The 22,500-nt window shown below is 47.5% G+C and overlaps 1 protein-coding gene and 1 long non-coding RNA gene across 4 annotated transcripts in view; one reads left to right on the top strand and one right to left on the bottom strand.

The window, feature by feature from the left end:
* tafa5a (TAFA chemokine like family member 5a) overlaps positions 1 to 22,500 on the top strand; it is a 75,665-nt gene that overhangs the window by 51,113 nt on the left and 2,052 nt on the right. For 2 of the 3 annotated variants that reach the window (XM_027003829.3, XM_027003830.3), the window contains exon 3: positions 14,096 to 14,865. In XM_027003829.3, the coding sequence (XP_026859630.1) occupies positions 14,096 to 14,388 (293 nt within the window). In that variant the 3' untranslated portion in view covers positions 14,389 to 14,865. Of the gene's footprint in view, positions 1 to 14,095; positions 14,866 to 22,500 lie in introns of those variants that run through there. The other variant, XM_027003831.3, reaches the window with a different exon arrangement.
* On the bottom strand, positions 17,900 to 22,404 carry LOC145659918 (uncharacterized). The gene is made up of 3 exons (XR_014126088.1): positions 20,085 to 22,404; positions 19,769 to 19,880; positions 17,900 to 19,332 (listed from the first exon to the last, which is right to left on the bottom strand). It is a non-coding gene; the product is annotated as an uncharacterized LOC145659918 (long non-coding RNA).

Here is a 22,500-nt window from a genome sequence, read left to right as displayed (position 1 = left end):
CATCTATTAACATTCACTTGTGCCTTCTTTTCAAGAGTCCTTTTTTATTAATGTGAGTGCACGCAATTTCAACAATGAAGGCTCTGTTCAGACTAGGGTCCAAATGTTAAGTAATTGCTTTTTTTTTTTTTTTTTTTAATTATTATTATTTTTTTAGGGAAACAGAGAAAATAGCGAAAGAGAGAGACAGAAGGAAAAAGCGGGGGAGAATTTATTGTGTAGTTAAAATGTTTCACATTGTGAAGATGTGCGCACGATGTCAAATCTGTACTGCCAGACATTTTCCCCACCACATTATACCTTTAAAACGGTCCGGCGGTTAGGGCGCGCCCAATTATCTTAATTCTATAACTGAATAACACAGCGGACGGCTCTTAAAAGCCCTCCTCTCTGAGCGCGCCTTGCACTCTTTTTTTAAAGCAATCACTTCATCTCAGAATCTACGAGAGAGCTGCGGGCGGGGTGAGGGGGGGGGGGGGGGGGGTTCAGCACAGCACTTGTAAGACAATTAGTTGATCGTGCCAGGGCCGCAGAAGCTGCGAGCGGGAGCTAATGTGCGCGTGATGAAGGCGCTGCAGATGCATGCACGATGCTGGCCTAATGGCTCCCTTTCTAATAAATGGCGTTTGCTCCGCAGCAGGTAGGCGCGCCAACACCGCTTCCTTGCGCCTCTGAAAACCAGGCCATTCCTTTTGATGAAGCGCTCGCAGGTGTGGGGAACGTTCCAGGCTATTGACTACGTCAATTATTATTGATGTCCTATTAGTTTCGTTCTCATTCGCATCTAATTAATCATCAATTGGATTAATCAAGTAATGGAGAGGTTGCAAACGCTGTTTTTGTTTTTGCTTGTTTTTTTTGGTTTTTTTGGTTTGTTTTTTTTTGCTTCACTGTGTCATTACAGAAATTGTGTTGTTTTTTTTTGGCGTTTTCATTATTAAAGCGAGCAGTCTGATGTTTAATATATTATTAACTCATGCATGCCAGAGACCTCGTGTTTGCGTTGTATTAGTATCGCGAAACACCGAAAGTTGGGAAACATCAGAAAAAACATCTCGCGCAAGATTGCGGCACAGAACAGAGGCGCTGGAGCGAAGTCCAGCATCTAGAGCGCGTGAACTGTACGAGACCTGGCCGAAGGCGCATTCTACATTTCAAATAAGCACGGTTTCACACGGTCTCGGCGACACGAATGAACGCCGTTAAAATTGAATTCTGGCGGACTCGGATTGCACAGAGATAAAGATGAAAAATTGTGTGTTTTCAAACCGGGAATATGTGTCATAAATCTAATAGAACAGTGGCCAAGACAGAAAACTGAGGATGGGTTTAGCGCGCAACTCGGTCTCGCAGAATGCACATGCACAGAACTGTAAGGTAGCGAGCCATTTCTAGACTCAAAGCTTGTTTCTGTGTTGTAGCGCCGTATCCGACGTTCTTCTGAAGACATATATTGAAAGTTTTCGTGTGTACTGGGACAGACGCTATGTTTGACATGCTAGGGCATGTGAAGTAGTAGATAACGCTGGAGTCCTATTAAAAGAGAAGAGGGGAAAAACGTGTTTAGAGTAGCATGAACTCAAAAGAACAGGCGGCTTGAAAAGGTCAACATGGACAGAAAGGTGTACAGAGGTAAAGGAGGACGTAACGAGTGACTAGCACAGCAGAGGCGACTCCAGGCTGAGCTGAGGAGGCTGTCTCCAAGCAACACTTCTACTGTCCCGTACCCTGCCCCAACATATTAACAATGGCGGAGAGTGAGAGAATGCTAAAGGAAACGTAATTAGGGCCAAAAGTTGTTCCTAGGGATCACACCTGGAAAAGAAATTGCCCCATTATTTAGTTTTAACACGCAAATGACAGATACACCATAAGACTACATTAGCCCCAGACAGACTCAAGACTAGACTCTGTGCAAGACAAGAACATTTTCCTCCAGTATTATGTTCTCACCTCAGTGTCCAAAGTCCCTCCCCATATGCCTCTCAAAGTGTTAACAATTTCAGAAAATTACCTTCAGCACCTCTCCTCTGGAGAGGCTTCCATTTCAGAGTATCTCTTGCTCTATTTCCATTTACTGCACACACACACACTCTCTCTCTCTCTCTCTCTCTCTCTCTCTCTCTCTCTCTCTCTCTCTCTCTCTCTCTCTCTCTCTCTCTCTCTCTCCTTGTCTTATTCCCTGCTCTTTCTGGGCTCTGACTTTAAGAAGCCAACCTCCTCTCTCAGCCTAGTGGAATGTTAACACATTTTTCCATCCCTTGTCCTTCACACCACTCTCTCTCTCTCTCTCTCTCTCTCTCTCTCTCTCTCTCTCTCTCTCTTTCTCTCTCTCACATCTGTGGCGATGACACCACGCTGACCCCTGGGGTCTGCCTCGTCCGCACCTAAATGCTCACCCGATGCTCTTTGTGTCGTACCGCTGCTGCACCTCGCTGCCCGTGAAGCGTGTGACTCTAATTGGAGCGGAAAACCTCTCCGCATGTCTCAGCAGCAATCTGAACAGGTTTGCGAAAAGGCTACAGGGGCTATTAACAATTCCTAATTACTTCAGCCCTGAGCCTCCATACCTCGCGATCAACCCCAATTTCGCTGGGGGGGAGGCAGGGTTTTACGTCCACTGTAAGTGGCCTCAGAATAGCCAGGAAGTATTTTGTTCCGTGACGACTGGCTATGGTCGTCTCGTAGCCACGCCCTGTACTAATGTCGTGCGCTCCTCCATGCCTGGGGTTCGTGATGCTGCTTAGAGCAGGCCACCTCTGCCACGGTAACAGGGAGGCAAAGAGGCAATCATCTCAGACCTAATCGGCCTGACATCCTGATAGCGTACCTCCCGGATAAATACACGTCTGCGAGGCCTGGCGAAGCACCACGTCTGTCATTAAAGCAAACTGGCTGTCCACCTGGCATCCGTGTTCTGGCTTTGACGTACCTGCTCATTTCCCTCGTCACTCTCGATGGTAGCCACGGCAGTGGGGACAAAGGGGTGGGCCAGGACCCTCAAACCACACCCTGTATGTTGGACGGGCAGGGTGGCGCTAAGCAGTCACTCGCTCTGGCTCGGATCGGGAAGGCGGAAGGTTCCGGGGAATAACCGTATGTTGTCGTTCCCCACCCCCACCCCCAACTCCACCCCGTCCCAAGACACCACATGCACGTGCCTGAACGTGACAACTATCCAGGTGCAGCACCATGCTCCGTCGCCATGACGCAAAGTTGCTGTACGTAATTCGGTGTTGACAGAAATAAAAATAACAGGGCCGTGATGATTTTTTATGTTCCTCATTAAAAGAGCGAGAGGAACAGATGCGTTTGCGTGAGCCCAGGCTAGTAGTGGACCACTCTATTGTGACTGCAGTGATAAAACAGATAATTAGGCAGTCAGAGCTGGGCTGTAATATTTTCTCCACATTGTCAGGAGTTTGATGTACATAACACTTTTGCATTCTAATAAAGCCTTAGCTACTTTTTTGCTTCGTACATGTGTGTCTTTTGTGATCCAGCTTTGCTTGGTAACATCTAGTGAGCGTAATACTTCAACGGTTCTGTTGCCTTGTTGTCCACCCGGCCTGCGACTGGCGTGCTTGGTTTGGGCAGCTGTGGGCACTGGGCTGAACGAACCGGGTGGGCTGAGCTACATGTGGAGAGAAATGCGGTCTGCCTCCTCCACTCTCCAATCAGAAATCCAGGGGGGAATGTGTATACTGAGCAGGGAGAAGGGCTGGGAGCATGATAAAGCAAGAGAACGTGCAGGAGACACAGAAATCAAGAAAAGGACATAAAATGGCAGAGAGAGGCAGGGAAAAGTTAAGAAATCAAGGGCCAGTGAGCAAGTGTGTGTGTGTGTGTGTGTGTGTGTGTGTGTGTGTGTGTGTGTGTGTGTGTGTGCATGTGTGTGTATCTGTACTTGTGTGTGTCTGGAGGCTCAACTGCAGTTTCTGTTCTCATCTAATTGTTTGCCGAAGCCCTGCAGAAAACTGGAAGTCACGGGAGCCTTTGTCCTTGGGACGATGAGCACGGCTGCAATAAAAAAGCTGAGGGGCGGCGGGTGGCGGGCCTGCACGCGCCATTATCCCAGACTCTGCTGCACCGCTGCCCAGGATCTCACCAGGGCCCAGTAACTGCGCATCACCTCTTACCACACGGGCCAATGAGAGAGTGTTATGCCACACTGCGTAGCCTGGAAAAAAATTATATCAACACAGCGGTGACAAGGATGTGTGGGGGGTGTGGGGTGGTGAGCAGAATGAATCTACATTAAAAAAAAGAAGAAAAAGCAAAGGCAAATGAATACAAATGGGGGCTGTGGATGTGCGGAGGATCCATAAATCAGATATGGATTAATATTGCAGTCTCCTGCTCCTCTCATTATGTTAGAGAGACTCGGAGTGAGGGCCAGTAACAAACTCAGCGCTCCCAGTGCTAAGTTAATCGTGTGCTCCGTCAGTGTCTGCTGGGCAGAGAGAGGCTGGATGGCGTTCCGGCAGGAAGACGCTGCTGATCCTCTGATCAGCGTGGTGGAGTGGTTGAGGGGGTGGGCTGACCGTAGCCCTTGCAGGCCTTCAGGCTGGCCCTTATCCTGAACACTTAACCCTTATGCATCACTCAGAATCGGGCAGTGATCAACCGATCGGCTGTGGCGTAGGTGAGGGTTTGCAGGAGCGACCCCGGGGCCGAGGACTTTCCGACAGAAGGCTAATGAAAGCCACAAAGCGCTGGCCAGGGTGAGAGAGCACTCGCTTGGGGGGTTGAGTCAGAGGCTGAGACTTTGCTTAGCAGGAAACGTCTTTGATTCGGCCGTTCATCTCAATGAACGTCACTCAGTCGTCATGCCATCTTTGCAAATTGCACGTGTTCACCGAGCACCGAGCAATTAGTCTTGGTTGGCCAGTCAGTGTCTCTTCCTTCCATCATGAGCATGACCTGCACCTTAAAATAAACAGCCAACACAGATAACACCCCGCTGCGGGGTGGGGGGGGGCGGTGGTGTGCACATACCCCAGGGAGGACTGACGCGCAGCCAAGGGCTTCAGCTACACAGTGACCAACGAACAGCCCCAGTCATGTGGAAGAACGACATCCCTCATTAATATTAATGGAGGCATTTGCATTGCGCTAGCACGCTACTGATGGGAAACACAAGCACAAGCCTGCAAGGCCATACGAGAGAGCACAGCAGAGGAGGGTTATATCTGCATCCAGTATGACCTGCTAAATGGTAGGTGTGCTAAACCCAAAGGGGCATTCTCCATTTTCACTGCCTACCAGGTTTTCCGAAGCCTTGGGAGAAAGAAAGCCATCATTTCAGCTCTTAGGGTCTTGGGAGATAAAAATCAGCACAATCACATAATTCACAGCCTAACTGTATAAAGTAAATCGCAACAGTGTGGTGAGGACAGACTTGTTTTGAAAGAGATGAGGTTTGAGTTCAAATCTCACTCAAGGCATCTCTTCATGTCAGTTGCCGTTGGGGGCTAACATGCGTCGTCCCGGCCCGACAACAAACCCACGGGCACGGTGCTTAAGGGAGTAGGCCTCCAGAGCTTCACCACTAACGCAATTTCTGACATTCCCCCCCCCCCCGAAATCTTCCATAACGAACATTGCGTATCGACGAGTGCTCAAGTGGCTGACAGCTTCACCACTGGGAGAGATGTGCTTCCTGTCAGCACCGCGGAAAAGTGTGGGTCTGTTGCCAGGGCAACTGAGGAACACGTCTGTGATTGGCCAAGGGGGCAAAAGCCCGCTGTCACTAGACGTTTCTGCAAAAGGCTTTTCTGGCAATCATCACCCCAGCGACAGACCTTCTTTCACTCGGCTCTGCTAGACACAATGCAGGGGTCAGCACGGGGGACATAGCCAGCAGCGTGGCTGAGTTTCAGATCAGCCTCTTATTTTGCATAGTGATATAGGCCAAAAACTAAAATAGCACATGGAAAGGACGAGGCCACACCAGTCAGAGAGGGGTTGGACAGCGCACACACCGTTATTTTTGGTTATATTGGTTTTCCCTTTTTAGCCGAGAGAGGACTATGGCCTCCTGACATCAGCGAGCCCTTGACATTTGACAAGCCGTATCAGAGGTGTGAGGTAGTGGAGCTGAATTCATTTCTGTGGGATAGTAAGGAGACAGAGGGAAAGTTAGACAGGGGGTGTAACAGACAGTGAATGAAAGACTGATAGACAGGCCAGGGGACGAGGGGAATAGACAGAGTGTGTGTCAGTGAGAGAGGAGTAGAAAGAGAAACAAAGGTATGAAGACAGAAATTGTGTGTGTGTGTGTGTGTGTGTGTGTGTGGGTGTGTGTGTGTGGGTGTGGGTGTGTGTGTGTGTGTGTGTGTGTGTGTGTGTGTGTGTGTGTGTGTGTGTGTGTGTGTGGTGTGTGTGTGTGTGTGGGTGTGTGTGTGAGGAAGAGAGAGAGAAAGGGTATAGAATAATGTGGGCAGGTGACCCGCGGAGACATTTTCTGGCAAGTGCTTGAGCTGCCGCTGAATTTGTTGAGGGACAGTAAGTGTGGCAGGGCCATAATACACCCGGCAACTGCAGTCAGGGCGGGGCCTCTGACAGGGACACTCTGTTCACCACTTAAACACAAAGTGGCATCAGAGCAGAACAGCCCGGCCTGGTCTCACCCCAGTCTCGCCCCAGTCTCGTCCCAGTCTCGCCCCAGTCTCGCATTCCCATGCATTCCAACAGCTGCCCTCTAGTGAGCCTGTGAATCAGTGGAATTGTTACGCTTGCAGCAGACAAAAGAGAGAACGAGGCAGAGAGAGAGAGAGAGACAGAGAGGCAGAGAGAGATCCACCTTTTCCATTTCTTTAAGAGGGTCTCAGTGGAGCAAGCATTGATTGGTTCATTTGGTTTGGAAAGTGGATCCCTGAAAACTTGTTTCCTTAGACTGCAGTGACAAATGAGCTATCGATTAGTTGTTTACAATCTAAGGGAACAATGCCCTGACAGTGCATGACAGAGCTCATAATAGTATGTCCCAGCGGCGCACCACGCCGTCAGGGTGCCGACTGTTAAATATCAGGGTCTGTGGCCCTGGCGTCATGCGATTGGGATGTCAAATACCCAGGGCCCTGCTTAAACATCAGGAAGAGGACAGCAAACCCAGCATCTAGGAAGAAGCTGCATTGGTCCCTAAACCCAGAGTTAATATTTGCTTCTTTTCTCCGATACACTCAGATCAGCGGTAATCTGGCTCATGCCGATTGTTTTTTCCCCCGTTTCCGGGAGGCTACCGTCGGTGGGGGATCAGAGGCGACCCAGCCTGCTGACCGTCATTTTTAATCGATCGGAACGGCCGAGTAGTCAAGAGAGTGACTAGATGGGAGGGTTCAGTCCGGCTCGGTATTAGCTGTGCTCTGGGCACCGTCGCAGTAACCTTTGCTATTGATTGGAGCCAATTCCCTTAAATGTCAGGTTAAAACTCCCGGTCACTCGGTTATCAGCAGACATTAGCCGGCTTGCTTAACACTAAGTGCCGTGGGTTCCTTTGGCGCCACAGACAATTATAAAATGTCATTAGCATGTGTGGCGCATAGCCAATTAGGGTCATTAGTATTCGGTGGTGCGCTATGATCCTACCTGGCCTGAGACGAATTAGCACAAGGCATCATGTGTGACGCCGCCGCAGGTAGATTCTATTTCATTTACATAGTGAGTGCTCATCACCGTGCACTGACACAGCGGGCAGTCATCACTGCGGCGCTGTATTCTGAGTTGACTTTTGCAGGCCCTCTGTCCTCCTTTGCTGAGAGAAGCAGGATCAAAGGCAACATAAGGTCAGGGATAAGAACTGGAGGGTGATCTCAGAGCGCCACGTGCCCACACGGGCTGCTAGGCAGATTCTGACCTGGCGGGGGATGGTGGTGGTTGGGGGTTGGGGTGGGGGGGTCAGCCTATCGCCAAGGAGATCGGACAGGTGTCGGGGCATCAAAGCGCAGAAGGAAGAGGAGTGCACGGTAAAACGAGTAAATCTCGCTCCACCCTGCCCACATGCTGCTCGTTTATTGTCTCTGTAAAGCCTGTCTGCAGGTTGCTGCCACGGTCATCAGTCAGCACCCGCCTTAACTGGGTCAAGACCGGAGAGGGGTGCCCGGCCGGGAGCCGCCTGCTCTCCACACGGGGAGCGGCAGCCGCTGGGAGAGCAAGGCAGGAGAATTCACATCACGCTTCACAACATTGCTAAACAAAAAAGAAATAAATAAGTAGTAAGTGAGTGCTCTGACTCTCAGTAGCATAATGATGGATAAATAGACACATTTCCTGGGATGAATAAAAATGGTGCGGAAATGGTGAGATGCACACAATCAAATTCTCTGCTGCACCGAGACCTCTGGAAGTCACTGAATACATGAAGCCTCTGATATCTTTTATATGACTGACAGATATATTGATTTCTTTTAACAGTATTGTCAAGAGGCATACTTCCTTAAATTAACAGAGAGAAGCAAATGTTTTAATGAGGATAAACGTCTACTGTCTGCTTGATCGTGTTGACTAGAAAGATTTTTCGCAGGCTATACAGTCCTTTTCTCTCTCAGGGAAACTGAAATTGAATAGGATATTTTCTTTTGTGCTTAAAGCAAGATAAGAATGAATTCCTGATAGAATGGTATTGGTAATTGCACATTACAGCCATTTCAGCTTAGTCTTAACTTACAAAATACTTTTCTTGGACTTCTATTTTATAATTCATTACAGGAATATCAAATGCAAATTGAATTACTTTAGATTGACAGGCAAATGTAGCACTTAAAAATATTTATCTCTGCTAACTACCAAAAAAATAAATAAAAAGAAAGAAAGAAAAAAGACTTTGGGAAGGAGGAAGAACTGAATTAAGTACATAAAACATTTCCTGCTCTGTCTCCTCAGAGCAGCCTCTTTGTCCTCCAAGCTTGGGTCCTCTACCAAACCTGGGAGCTTGAGGGTCCTGTGCAGAATCCAAGCTGTTCCCAGGACTGCACTCTTCTGCACAGAGATCTCAGATGTTGTTCCTGGGATCTGCTGGAGCCGTTCTCCCAGTCCGAGGGCCACAGCCTCTAGTGTTCCTATTATCAGGGGAGCCAGTGTTGCCTTAAACTTCCACATCTTTTCCAGCTCTTCTCTCAGCCCTTGGGATTTTGGAGCTTCACATCTTCCTTGGTCCTGATGTTGTAATCACATGGGACTGCTACATCTGTCACTACAGCCCTCTTCTTCTCTTTGTCCATCACTACTATGTCCGGTTGGTCGGATGAGTTTATATATCAGTTGAGTTTATAGTGTATATGACATTCAGATAGCAGGAGTGAGTAAAGAGTATTACAAAATATAAAAGACAGGGCCTGTACATCTCCAACAAAATTACAGCCTATATTTACTCACCTCAACAAACAAACAAACAAGCAAAAAACAGTGTTTGGGTATTATACTGACACTTTCTTTTTATAGATACAACTTGCTTGATTTATCAAGAATTACCCAGAATCATATTATATGAATTTTAATAATGTCTGTAGTTCTCAAGCCATGATTATGACTGGGCCTATAATTAATGTCCATTCTCATGATTGTAAGCCCAGCACTGGTGCAGTAAATTTCTCACAAATGAGCTCATCCCACTGGTCAGTCTGCACCTCTGACCACAACTGTATTTAAAATGTGATTTAGTGAAAACTTTCCAGTAGGGAGCAAATCCAACATCCTCTGAGTAAAACTCTGTTATTGATTTGGTGATATCAATAGAAATGATATTCTCCAAAAGGCTGCATGGTATCTTTCAGCACAGCCACAGGTGCTCACTCATTTTTTTTTTGCTACAGCTTATCATCAATGAGATGGAGAACTAATGCTAGAGAGAAGAAGAGCAATAATGTTTTTGAGGGGACCAGCGAACTAAACGAAGTTTTCATTGTAAAGTAAGGAACACGTGGTTAATTGTTTTAGAGTTTCTAATCTATATTTAGCAAATGAATTTCACAGTAATATCAACACTGCATGACCGTTAATTTGGTCAGAAACCAATAAAACCCTGAAAGAGCTCAGAATGAAGTTTTCTGACTTGAAATCTCATTTCTATAAAAATTGATCACTGCAGATTCTCACTCAGAACAGTAAAGGGCATCACGTAGGTTAAACTGCAACATTTAGCACATTGTTATTGGATTTCCATGTGTAATTGATCCAGAGCCCTGTAGCCTATTAATGGGACGTGGAACAATTTTTTTCCAGAGCTACAGTCGGCGGGCGGAGGAAGGAGGAGGCGCGATCCTCCGGTGGCGCGGCTGGTGGCGCGGCTGCTCCGCCCGCTACAGACGGCTGTTATTAAACGATCGCTGCCACCGCCGCTCCTGTCCTGGTTGACATTTCCACCGTTGGCTTACAGCGTCTCACGGCTGTGGCGGGAGGGGAAATGTCAGCGCACATCTGTGCATCCACGATATCGCTCGGGGCCGGGGCGTCGCACGCCAGGCCCTGCTGGGTAGGCAGGCCCCCGCGGCCAGACGGTGCTTCCGCAAACAAACACGGGCGCGCCAAATGCTGCTGCCAGTTACGACTCAGCCTGGCATTTACCGGAGCGCTGAGTGGATAAATGCATGTCCCTCAGTAAGACGGGAGGGGGGGACATCCTGATTAAACTCAGCGAGATGGACAGCAATTAGAGCTGATTTATCGGAGTAAAGGTTACTCTGGTTTTTACACACACACAGAAAACTGTACACAACAGAAAAACAACAGATGGCGTTTCACGGTGCAAAATTGCGTTCGTTTTTACGTTGTCAGCGACAGGGTACTAAATGCCAAAGCGTTGTTTGTCTTGGAACGCCTCAGAAGAGCGCCAAGATATACGACGCCGGAGTTGCTTTCTTGTGAGGCCAATGCTTTGGAAAGACTGCCGACAGGGTTTGGGGTGCGCCGTCATCCGACCAATGGAACAGCAGAGTAGCGGAGTGTGAGAACCGGGCTGCAGAGAGTGAGGAGAGACGCTGGGAGCTAATTAAGTGGCGAGGGGTGGAGGGAAAGGTTCTCTCGGTTCACACCGTGCTTCACTGGCCTGCCTGGCAAGGGCCTGGTGGGTCTCCAGCTCAGGAACTAATTGGACTACATCCTATGTTCATTTCCTTTTCTTTCTTCTTCTGTTGCTTTTTTTTGTTAAAGAATCATGAAAGAGGATTTGCGTGATGAAAGCAAACTGGGGGATCATTTGGGGAATTTTCTGAAGCACTTTTGTTCATCTGTCCTTCTTTTTTTCTTCCTTTGTTCTCCTCTAAAAGCTGCAGGAGAGTTTCTCATGGTGGGAGCTTGGCTACATACCTCTGTTTGGGCAGTGGGAATGCGCTGCTGTGCGCGCGTGTGTGTGGGGTGGGGGTGCGTGTGTGCGTGCATGTGTGTGGGTGTGTGTGTGGTGTTTTATGCTGCAGTGTTGAGAATGAGAGAAGAAAGAAGACAGAAATTAGCAGTAAAAGAGAAAGAGCAGCATGTGGGGATGATGTCGGTGGGGTCGGAGGGTACAGTGGCTTGCCGTCCTGAAGGCGGCCTGAGTATAATTAAGATACACTGAATTTGCTTAAAAGTCATTAGCCGGCGGATGTGCTGCTGGGAATGTTAATGCCATGAAAGAAATGGGGTCTGGTGGGCAGCAGGGCAGGAGAGTAGGGGCACACGGCCCCGGGGACTGTGTGGCCTCCGTCTGAGCGACCCACCGGTTCTGACGGATCGTGTTTCGGTCCGAGCGACAGGATCTCTGCGGAGGCGCTCCCAGACCAGAAACGGATCCCACCGACGGCGACGAAACACGAACGGAGGAACCCTCGCAAGGCGCGTCCATGGTGCCCAGACGCGGTGGCGGGCAGTGTAGGGAGACGGAGTGCTGATTCAGGCTACACCCATCATAGATCAGATTTTCACATGCGGAGGATGCCGACGTGGCCTGTTACCTGATCAGATGCATCATCAGATAAACAGCCACGATGGGATCTGGCCTCCGCCACTAAACTCGCCCACTCCTGCCTCCTGCCAGGCGCCGACTTGCCTCGGCATTAGCCAGGATTTATTACCCGGGGTCGCGGGCCGTTGACATGCGTGTGATATAGCATTTCGCTGAGATAGTGTCCCACTGTGGGTGTAATGGTGTTATTCCTCATCTTATCACGGGCAGATGAACTGTGCCCGGACCCTTTCCAGCAACCAGATTACACCCAGGTTGGTTTTATTCTATTATATCAGGGCACCATCCAATCCCGACGCTCACGTCAGGGGGTGGCTTGGGGCTCGCGACACCACACGGGACCGGAGGGGGCAAAACTGATTAGCGCTGTCGCGAAGAGTCCGGATTAGCTGGCAGAACTGGCGCATCGTTGATGTATGACATCAGATAAAGGGCTGCGGAATAAGGGGGGATTTAAATGCTTGCTCGGCCTGGACGAGGTACGCAGGTGCACCCTCCGCAAGCTCTATGGTCAATTGGATTAATAATTGAGGCTAACAGGCCATAGCCATCAAATTGCCAAACACAGAAACAGTCTGGGAGGACATATTACCTTAATAAACAGGCCACTTCTGCTTTCTTTATCACTTTTGAACATGTCTCTATAGCGGAAGGCGGTAACTCACCCTATTGGACTACTGGGGGAACCTCATCTATAAAGACTAATACCTGGAAGTCACCCTGGCTTCAGCATGCCTGTTTACTGATTTGTAGTTTCAGCATTTGGCCCCTATCCTGGGTGACTTACAGATTCATCAGCATGACAGCACACATGTTCCCTTGGAACAGAACCCATGACCTTGGTACTGCTGGCACATCGCTCCACACCAACTCTTTAACCACTTCAATCTTTAATCTTCCATTCTATATAATGATTTTTATCTCCCATGTTTTACTTTACATGCTGTCGTGTAAAACGACTAGCCTGATTGATGGGATTTTGTGTGAAATTGATTTGTCTGTCTGTGCTCTGAGGTGAGTGGGCACGTGTGCACATATGCGAAGGATAATTAAGTGCTCTTGCATGGTTTTTGTGTGATTGGCAGATCAGAGAGGTGACACCAATATAACTTAAGCAGCTTCATTGCTGTGATTACTGGTGCTTTAAATTAGACCCACAATTAAGACTGATTGCCACCCCTTTTGTTTCCTTTGCGCATCAGAAGTTTGCCAGATTTAAGTCTGCAGCAATTAGCCTGGGCTCTGATTCTAAACCCTTCCCTCCTATTACCAAACATCTCCTTCAGAGGCCACTGACGTCAGCCTGCAGATATGCACCGACAAAATAAATGTCAGCATAGTCAGAAAATGGAAGGTAATTGATGTAAAAGAAAAATTCTCCTCGATTAGAGGACAGACACCTTTTACGGAGAGTAGTGAGGGCTTTCTGCCATCAAGCTTTTAGAGTGAACTCTCTCATTGAAAGTAATTAGGAATAAAAAAGGAAGAAGTTTTTTATGTAACCGGTTACACATATTGGACCTCGCTGCCAGGAGATTAACGCATTAACTCTGATAACATGCTTGGCTTGTTGGAATTGCTTCATTTGGGCAAAGCAGTTGTGTTAGGAATGTTTGTTTTTGTTTTTTTTGTATATGAAAAATTTAAGCGGAGATGTGAAGGGACCTGAACTGATGCTAAAATAAAATACTGAACTGATGGTGCATTCGAGTGGGCATGTGTGTTCAACATATGTTGAAATTATAGTAATGCAAGTATGGTTGAAGTAGCATTACAGTCTGGGTGTGCCTGTTATCAGTGATGTTTATGTAATAAGTTATGTTTGTGTAATATATGCTAAGTGGCCTTTAAAAAAAACAAAATTTATGAAATATATTATTTATTCATTTGCATCTCAGGGTCACCTGAACAAAGTCTGATGTGGCAGGATTACACCACCCAGAAACCCAGAAGGCCGTTCTCATCCCGGTCCTGTCAGGCCGGGGGCCTTCCAGCTGGCTGTAAGGGAGGGGGGGGGGGGGGCGTGGCTAGTGCTGCCTGCCCACATAACTGAGGCTGAAGAGATGGTGTGTGTGTGTGTGTGTGTGTGTGTGTGGGTATGTGTTTGCAGTCTCGGTGTTGCGTAACCCCTCTGTGGTCTCTGCTCTTGCTCCACAGCGCGCATCGTGAAGACCAAGCAGTGGTGTGACATGGTGCCGTGCCTGGAGGATGAAGGCTGCGACCTGCTGGCGAACAGGTCAGGCTGGACCTGCACACAGCCCGGGGGCCGTGTGAAGACCACCACGGTGAGCCTCCTCGACCTTCAGCAGAGAGGGGCCTGGGAACTTGAAGCCCCCGGTGACACAGTTCCCCTTAGTGACCAACTGACATGGAGAGACATGGGTGTTCAAAACCAAGGCTTAGCAAAACACCAGGGTTTTAAAATGATCAGTTCTTCTTGGCAGAATTAAGACTGCATACGACCACTGTTGATAAGGGACAAGATTTGCTGGTGAAAGGTGAAAAGAGAGTGATGGGTGGAGAGATGGAGAGTAAGATGAAGAAAAACTAAGGGAGAGAGAGAGAGAGAGAGGAGGGTGTGCGGCAAAGCTCTCTGGCACCTGTCTGCTCTGTGATCTGCGATTAAAGCTTCTGATTTTGGACGCAGTCGTTATGCGCTGCTCTGTCGTGTTTCTTCTGGTCTGTGAACTTCACTAAGACTGGGCACTTCAGTAACACAGCCGTCACCTGCATGCCGCGTTGTTGTGAAGAAAACAACACCGATAAACGAGTCAGAGACAGAGGTATACAGCCAAATGGACATAAGGACGTGAAAATGAAAAAAACAAAGAAAAGTGGCTTTCAATTTGGAAGCAGGGCCTACCGATGACACCCTGCCCGTTTACAAAGAGAAATCCCTTTCAGATCAGTTCATATGTGAAGTTCTGGTTTACAGAGCTACAGAAAGTTCGGGGGGGGGGGGGGGGTGCTTTCAGTTCTAGTACTCCATTTCCTTTCAGCGGCGAGATGATGAACAAGGCTCGCTGAATGGGGTCGGAGGGCTGGGGGTGTGGGGGATGTAGACAGGAGCGTAGCACCCCGCTGTCTCCGTGGTTCGGGCCTGGCCCAGGTGCGAGGGCCCAGCGTGCTTACTTCACCCTGCTTCTGAGCAAACGGCACTTGGCTTGCAGTGAGTTGCACAGCCCACTCCTATATGCATGTACCTGTTAGGAGAGGATGTGAAGCCCAGTGCCATGTCTGTGAGAATTTATTTTGGCAGGGCTAGCATAACCATCTTACCACACTATAAGGGTCATAACACACACACACACACACACACACACACACACACACACACACACACACACACACACACACACACGTGCACCCACTCTCCACACAAAGTTAAACTGAGACAGGCTTTTGCACACATATAAGTTTCTCAATCAATCAGAGATGGTACTGTGGATGTACATTCCAACAAGCTTAATATCAGTCACCTCTCTGTATTTCATATTTAATTTGAGCTTCTGATCTATTCCAATTATGCATATTTCAATCTAACTCAGACTGCTATGTGTGGTTGTGTGAATGTGTTTGGGTGAGAGAGAGAGAGAGAGAGAGAGAGAGAGAGAGAGAGTCAATGTGTAGTTTCTGGGTCCTAATCTATTCTAGATTCCCTGTGTTTGCCAAGTATAAAATGATTGCCTATGTTAGGTTTTAATAAACATGTTTAAAGAGGTTAGACCCATGCATATCACAGCAACAAGTGCAGACAGATAAAAAAACCTTTTTTTTACTTCATTACTTAATGACACAGTGTATTGCACAGTAGTTAATCTAAGCAGAATTAAAGTGGCGGTGTGCTACACATTATGTCTCAGTGTCTCATGCATCAACAACTCATAAACAGATTCTTTTCTAAATTACCTGCACAAGCAATTTAAGGAAACACAGCCACTATTTTTTCATGAACAAAATGTAAAAGTGTATGTATCTGTCACATACAATTACTCTGGCATTCAAAAAACAAACAAACAAATCCTAAATAGATGCTATTTCATTACTTTTTGAGACATTTTGAGGTTGAATATATGATTTAATCTTAATTAAATTTGGATACATGTGTTGAGAATATCTTGTCTGACAGTGGTATTTGACTTTGTTTTACTTTGCTATTCAAATTATAATACATATTTACTGATTTCCAGGCCAGGACCACAGCTCAGCCAAACTAAACTACCACAGTGGCTTCAGCAGTAGATGCTCATTTCCAACTGTCTGATATGCTAAGCCATCACCCACTCACTTTATGATGAGATGTTGATAGTGACCATCCTGGGAAACATCGTCTGTTAAAACGCCTGTCAGGCCAAAATCACTATCCTCATCACCTGCTCCCATTTTACTCAGAGGTGCCCTGCTTTGATGAGACTTTATTTAACATGGTTTTTTTTGTTTGTTTTTTTTTAAATCTTTTCATTTTAAATTAATTCTAGAAAAATACAATGATGGGCATTTTTGGGATGTCAAATATGTTAATTCACAACTTGCATGAATGCAGGCCCTTGTATAACCTGGAGGCATTCATCTTGCTTACGTGTCCCTTATGACAAGCTCCTGAAGTTACAAAAGTTATTTGTGTGATATTTAGCTGAACATGTTAACATATAAGGTGAAAATTCGTTTGATGGAATGTTGAACAAACTACAAGTGACAGGCAATTTTCAGTGTATGAAGTTAGACCTCATTCCTACTGTACGGCGAGAAATAGAGAGAAAAGGGGAATTCACTTTCCGGAGAATTACTTCCCAGTAATAAAACCCAGGTGTCCCTTGATCCTCCGTTTAAATAAGCACTCATTACGACCAGCTTATTTGCGATTCATTTGAAGCCTTTTGTCACTTTCCCTCAGAGAAGAGAGTGATTCCTACGAGACTGCAGCCACCCCAGCCGCGCTAGCACGTTAGCCAGTGGGGCAAGCCGGTTCTGGCCCAAACGTTGGGAAAAGACAGCAATGAAGAAATGTATGTGATCAAATCTTAGTGTGATCAGCTCAACATGTGGAACCATTCGAATGGGCTGGAGGAAGAGTGAGAGAAAAAAGGTTGAAGAATACTAAAGAGAGAGGTAGAAAAGAGTGAGTGAGAGAGAGACTTCGAAATTATGAAATTGTCCCACCAAAAAAAACAAAAAACAAAAACCCACTGTAAAAAAATCAAAAGAATATGTGGCAACATGTCACCGCCTGAGACATTTGAGTAACGCATTCTACACTTAGCGCACCTTTCACTGTAAACAATAATCTATATCCTGTTGACTGATTTAATGTTATCATTACTGATTTTGTTTGATCTAGTTCATTTTCAATTTTATTATTATTTATGACTATTACCACGATTATCGTCATTATTAACAGAAAAACATTTTATTAACAGAGAACATGTTCAGCTCCAAACCCTGCATGCTTTGGCAAAACTTTATCTGATACAGTCATGCCAATAAAGCTACTTCAAACTGAGAGAGGAATAGGGAGGAGGGGGGGGGGTTTGAGGTGGGGGGGGGAGTGAGGGAGGAGGAGAGAGGGAGGAGAGGAGTGAGGGAGGAGGAGAGAGGGAGGAGGAGGGGGGAGGGAGGAGTAGAGGAGTGAGGGAGGCAGAGAGAGGGAGGAGGAGAGTGGGAGGGAGGAGGAGAGGAGGGAGGGAGGAGGAGAGAGGGAGGAGGAGGGGAGAGGAGAGAGGGAGGAGGAGGGGAGAGGAGAGAGGGAGGAGGAGAGAGGGAGGAGGAGAGGGGGAGGGAGAAGGACAGGAGTGAGCGAAGAGGAGAGGAGTGAGGAGGAGAGGAGTGAGTGAGGAGGAGAGGAGTGAGGGAGGAGGAGAGAGGGAGGGGGGAGGGGAGAGGGAGGAGGAGAGAGGGAGGAAGAAAGGAGTGAGAGAGGAGGAGAGAGGGAGGAGAGATTACCCCCTATTAGAATGAAGTCCATTTAACTTATTTGAGTCATTTCAAAATCAGAGCACATCAGCAGCTAGTGCTGACTCCCTCCTGAGCCCCTCCTGACTGAGAGGAGACATCGGCGACCCGCTCGGCTCCTCCACAGCATTAGCTCTGGAAAGAGACATTTCATCAGGCCGGACAGCCTGCCAGCAAACGACGGTGCTGAGAGATTTCACATGGGTGGGGGTGCGCCCTTAGTTCTGTCATGGTTTAAATCACTAGCACACTTCATGCTACAAATATCCCTTCCCATCGTATCACTGAGGCCTGGCAACAACAGTGTTAAGCAACATGCACCTTTGTTGAAATAAACAGAAAATGAAGAAATAACAAAACTAACAGTATATTGCGCTGTAACAGGCATGGGGACGTTCCGGACGTGCTTTAGGAGAAAGCCTCGGATCATAATAATTGAACTCATCAGGAACATTCTTTTGTAAGGCTACACTCTCCTTTCCCCCTTAATGCTCTGATTAAACCATCAGAGCAAGGGTGCCCTTAATCAGCTGTTCAGCTCACCGATGATTGGGCATGTTTAATCACGGAAAAGAAGCCTCACGTCCGCGGCATCCGCTGAGAGTGCGCCGATGATTGCAGTGATCAGTGGTGTTGCGTGTGCAGGCTGCTGGTGGGAGCTGAGGCTGTTTGTGTAGCCGTAGTTCTTTCTCTCTACCCCCACGGGCAGCAGATCACGGGCACCCGACGTCGGCACACGGTGGCCCCTCCACGAGGCCGTCAGGCAGAGGTGCAGACTGGGTGCAGGTGGGTGCAGTAGGGTGCAGGTGGGTGGGGGGGGCCCATGTGTGGTGGGACTCCGGCAGTGGGGTGGGGAGTGGTGCTGGCGCTGGAGCCCGGGCCGGTGTAATTGATCCCACTGGGCCCGCTCAGCACCACAGGACACGGCTCGAGCCCGGGCCGGAGCGGAGTCGCAGTGGCAGCTGTTTTTCCGTCAAAGCGTCCGTGAGCGCGGCTGGCCATTAGCGCTGGTTGCCAGCTCCCGTGCGGAGGAGCCAAGTCAGCAGTACTGGCCACAGCCTCCATCCCAGTGCACTCTGGGAAAGAAAAAACCCCAACCCAGCAGGCAACTGCACGCACTCACGACAGCGTATATTTAGGCCATTGTGCGGTTGTGCTAAATAAACTCAAAACACCATCATCATCAAGGCACTGTAGCCTTGATAAAGATTTAAAACAGCCAAAAGAGATCAACCAAACACAAACAAAATCAAACAAAAAGTGTATTCGGCTGGTTGAATGGCTGTAATTGGTTTGCAAAAGTTTGTGTTAGTGCATTGCTGTCGTTTCACTCCCGCGTGTAGCGCATGCTTGTTATTTACCAATCTGGCAACTTAGGCTCCACAAAGCCAGTCAAAGGCTCAGCCAGCCTCCCATTCATTCAGTGCTGCCAAACAGGAAGACTCCTTCAGAAAGACGGAGAAAGAAAAAGGCACGTCAGGAGACACTGGCGAGATGTATTTCTTCACTTCTCATGTTTAAAAAAAATACATACACATACAGTAATGAGTGTACATGTTTGAAGCATTATTCTGAAGCATTTTTGTACTTTTTACTATACATTTATTATATATATTTATTTATATATAATTATTTCTTAATTATATACCATTGCACACACATTGAAACATTCCTGTCCTACTTTATATGACTTTATTTCACATGAAGTATCATGCATGTTTTGGAGCTAATGTAATATTAGTATGAAATGTACATTCATACTAATTTCTACCACATTTGCACGTGGCACCTGTGGTTTTTACAGGCTTTGCTCAGAATGGCCTGACTTTGTGCATAACTGACTCGATCAGGCTGGAAGAGCTCCTGTAGAACAGCACTGACCTTAAACCTGCCGACCCCAAAATGAACCCAGCCACTACCCATGCCCAGTTGCAGTGGTATGATGCTCCAGTCCCACATCCTCTCGAAAGCAAGGTGACGCGCACTGGTGAACCTGACACATCCAAATGTAGCCACCGGTCCAGAGTTACACATAACGACAAACAACAACAGCCACAATGACAACGAAAACGACAACAGCAACAACAGCTGGCGATGTTATTAACACAGAAACACACGGGCATTCCCAGACTTAAAGCTCTAATTAAAACAAACGTGGTCAGAAAAATCTGCTGCATTTTAGAATGTGAGGTTATACCGTAATGTAGAGTGTGAAGATAGATGTCCTATTTATCCTCAGCGTGGGAGCCCCAGGTGTAGGCTATACTTCAGGATGTAAGGACAAAAGAAAACAGAAAAAGATCCAGACGAAAGGAGAGGCCGACTGATTTAGCTACCACTAAAAGTGCTGGGTCTTCATATGATCTTGTGAGCCCTTGCGTGCGCATACAGATTGCGGCGTCACCGTGGCGATAATTTCCGCATCTACAGCCAAAAGCAAGGCAGCGATGAAAATTCCTGACGCAGACATAACTGTCTCATGCATCCGTTAACCGGCCTGGTAGCACAAGTGCTGGAAATAAAGTTGCCCGTCCTACGTTTCTATTGTTAGGGAAATTCTTGGCATCACTGTTTTCCCCGGAACTCTCGCCTCGACAGTCAAACGGCATTCTGTGTTATTTCTGCGCTTCTTTCTGTCGCATGCCAGCAGGACACGAGCTGGTACATCACTGACATCAAAAAAACAAAACAAAACAAAACAAACATCCATGTAAGCAGCACCTCAAAATTCAGACATTAGGTACAGGATAAATGTCCTGTGCTAGTCATTTATTTAAATAAATAAAGAAGGCCTTCTAATACACACTCCCAGTCTTTTTCTTTTCCTTACGGAGACGTGATGTGGGAAGGCCTGCGGTGGCTAGCAGGGATGCAACATGACGAGCTTGGGCTGGGAAACTGGGAAGCGGCGCATCTGTGCAGCATCATTCCTGACGGTGTCCGGTCCTTAACCATGCGACACTTCCCACTTTCCAATCACTACATGCACTCCTACAGTCCCAAAACTGTGAAAGCTGAGATGAGGAGAAAATCCATTAAAAAAAAAAGAAGAAGTGGAAAAACAACTCGATTCCCACAGAAGCGAGCAGTTAGACAGTCTGGCGCTCGGTGACATTTTGGGATCCGCAGTCAGGCAAGTTCAGTCAGGCAAAATGTCAGCTCGAGGCCATATGCTCCACTGTGCTTGTTTACCACGTGGAACACCCAGGTGAAAACCTCCATATGTGCCGTGAATAACAGTCTCTCTTTTTGGCTTCACTTGTGAGAGTGTGTGTGTGTGCGTTCTCGCACGCCACACCCGCCCCAAGGCTGCTTCACCCACCAGTCGACGCTTCTCACATGGGTGTTGCAGAAAAATTGGGAAAATCAGCCGCCTTTCGCTCCTCTCTTCTAGCTGCCTTCTGTGCTCAGGAGAGAAGCCGGACGGAAACAATCAATGGCTATCGATCACGGCTCTTTCGAAAGGCCTCTCTGGTGGGGCTGTTTGTGGCATTTTGAATAAACCGAATTTGCGTCTTGTCGAGACGGTGCGCTTTCCGGAAACTCCTTGGCTTCCTGTCTGGGTGCCTTGCTGGTTAAAGCATTAGAAATATGAGTGCTCGAAAGGGACTGCAGTTTCTCACACTGAGCCTTACACCGATATTCAACATGTACATGCAGCATCTCTTACTACATTAAAACACTGAAAAAGTGAACATATATAGTCTTCCCATACACAATTTTGATAAACAATTTCCAATTGTGCCGTTACACATTGTTACTACGCTCTAATTAATGGCATAGTTATACAGTAACAGTGGCGCTGTGTTACCAGATACAGAGTACTGGGCATTTACAAGTGCTCACCAAGGAGTGGGGTTTTGATCATACTCCACTGCCACTGGCTACTGGCTGATTTCCAACTCCACAGAGGCCTCAGTAAAAAAAAAAAAAAAAAGACAAAACAAACATCTTCCTACACACCATTTTTATTTCACTTTCCACCCTCCTCCCCACTGTATCGATGCTTCGGCAGATTCATACTGCGATCACTCGGCATAAATCGCAAGTGGGTGGCAGGACTCTCACCCCTGGGCCTGCTTCAAGGCTGTGGGCTGACAGCACAACACCGCTCTGATTTATTTATTTGTTTATTTGCTTATTTATTTATTTCGGCACCAGGCTTAATTACCTGAGGGCTTGGCTGGCGTGTTAGGAATGACGTGGCATCATCCTGCACCTCGTGTCCTTAGGGGTGGTTCTGACGCTCCTTGGGCCAAGCCTTGACGCATTAGCCAGCTCGACCAGGCTTCCCTGCTGCGTTATCGCCAAGATGTGCCCGGTTTAATCCAGCACCTGCCTCTTTGATGCCACTGTGCTCCCTGTGCAGCTGCCAGAAAACCATTGTTATAAATTAAAGGCATTTGCCATCATGGAAGCGTTTGGTGCCTCTGTCGCACTGACAGAGGTCCATGTGCTTCCCAGATGTCCAAGGGCTCTCCAAATATTGTTTGACAGCTCCACACAGCAACACGTTTTAAGTGACGGTTGAAGAGGGTATCGATTCTGTTTGACCCCTATAACCTAATGTATCAGTGATTTGAGTACAAAACAGCTGCAGAATGAATGACTTT

This window comes from Electrophorus electricus, chromosome 11, assembly GCF_041902795.1.
Source record: "Electrophorus electricus isolate QZ-2024a chromosome 11, ASM4190279v1, whole genome shotgun sequence".
NCBI lineage: Eukaryota > Metazoa > Chordata > Actinopteri > Gymnotiformes > Gymnotidae > Electrophorus > Electrophorus electricus.
This window is presented reverse-complemented; position numbering and strand designations above follow the sequence as displayed.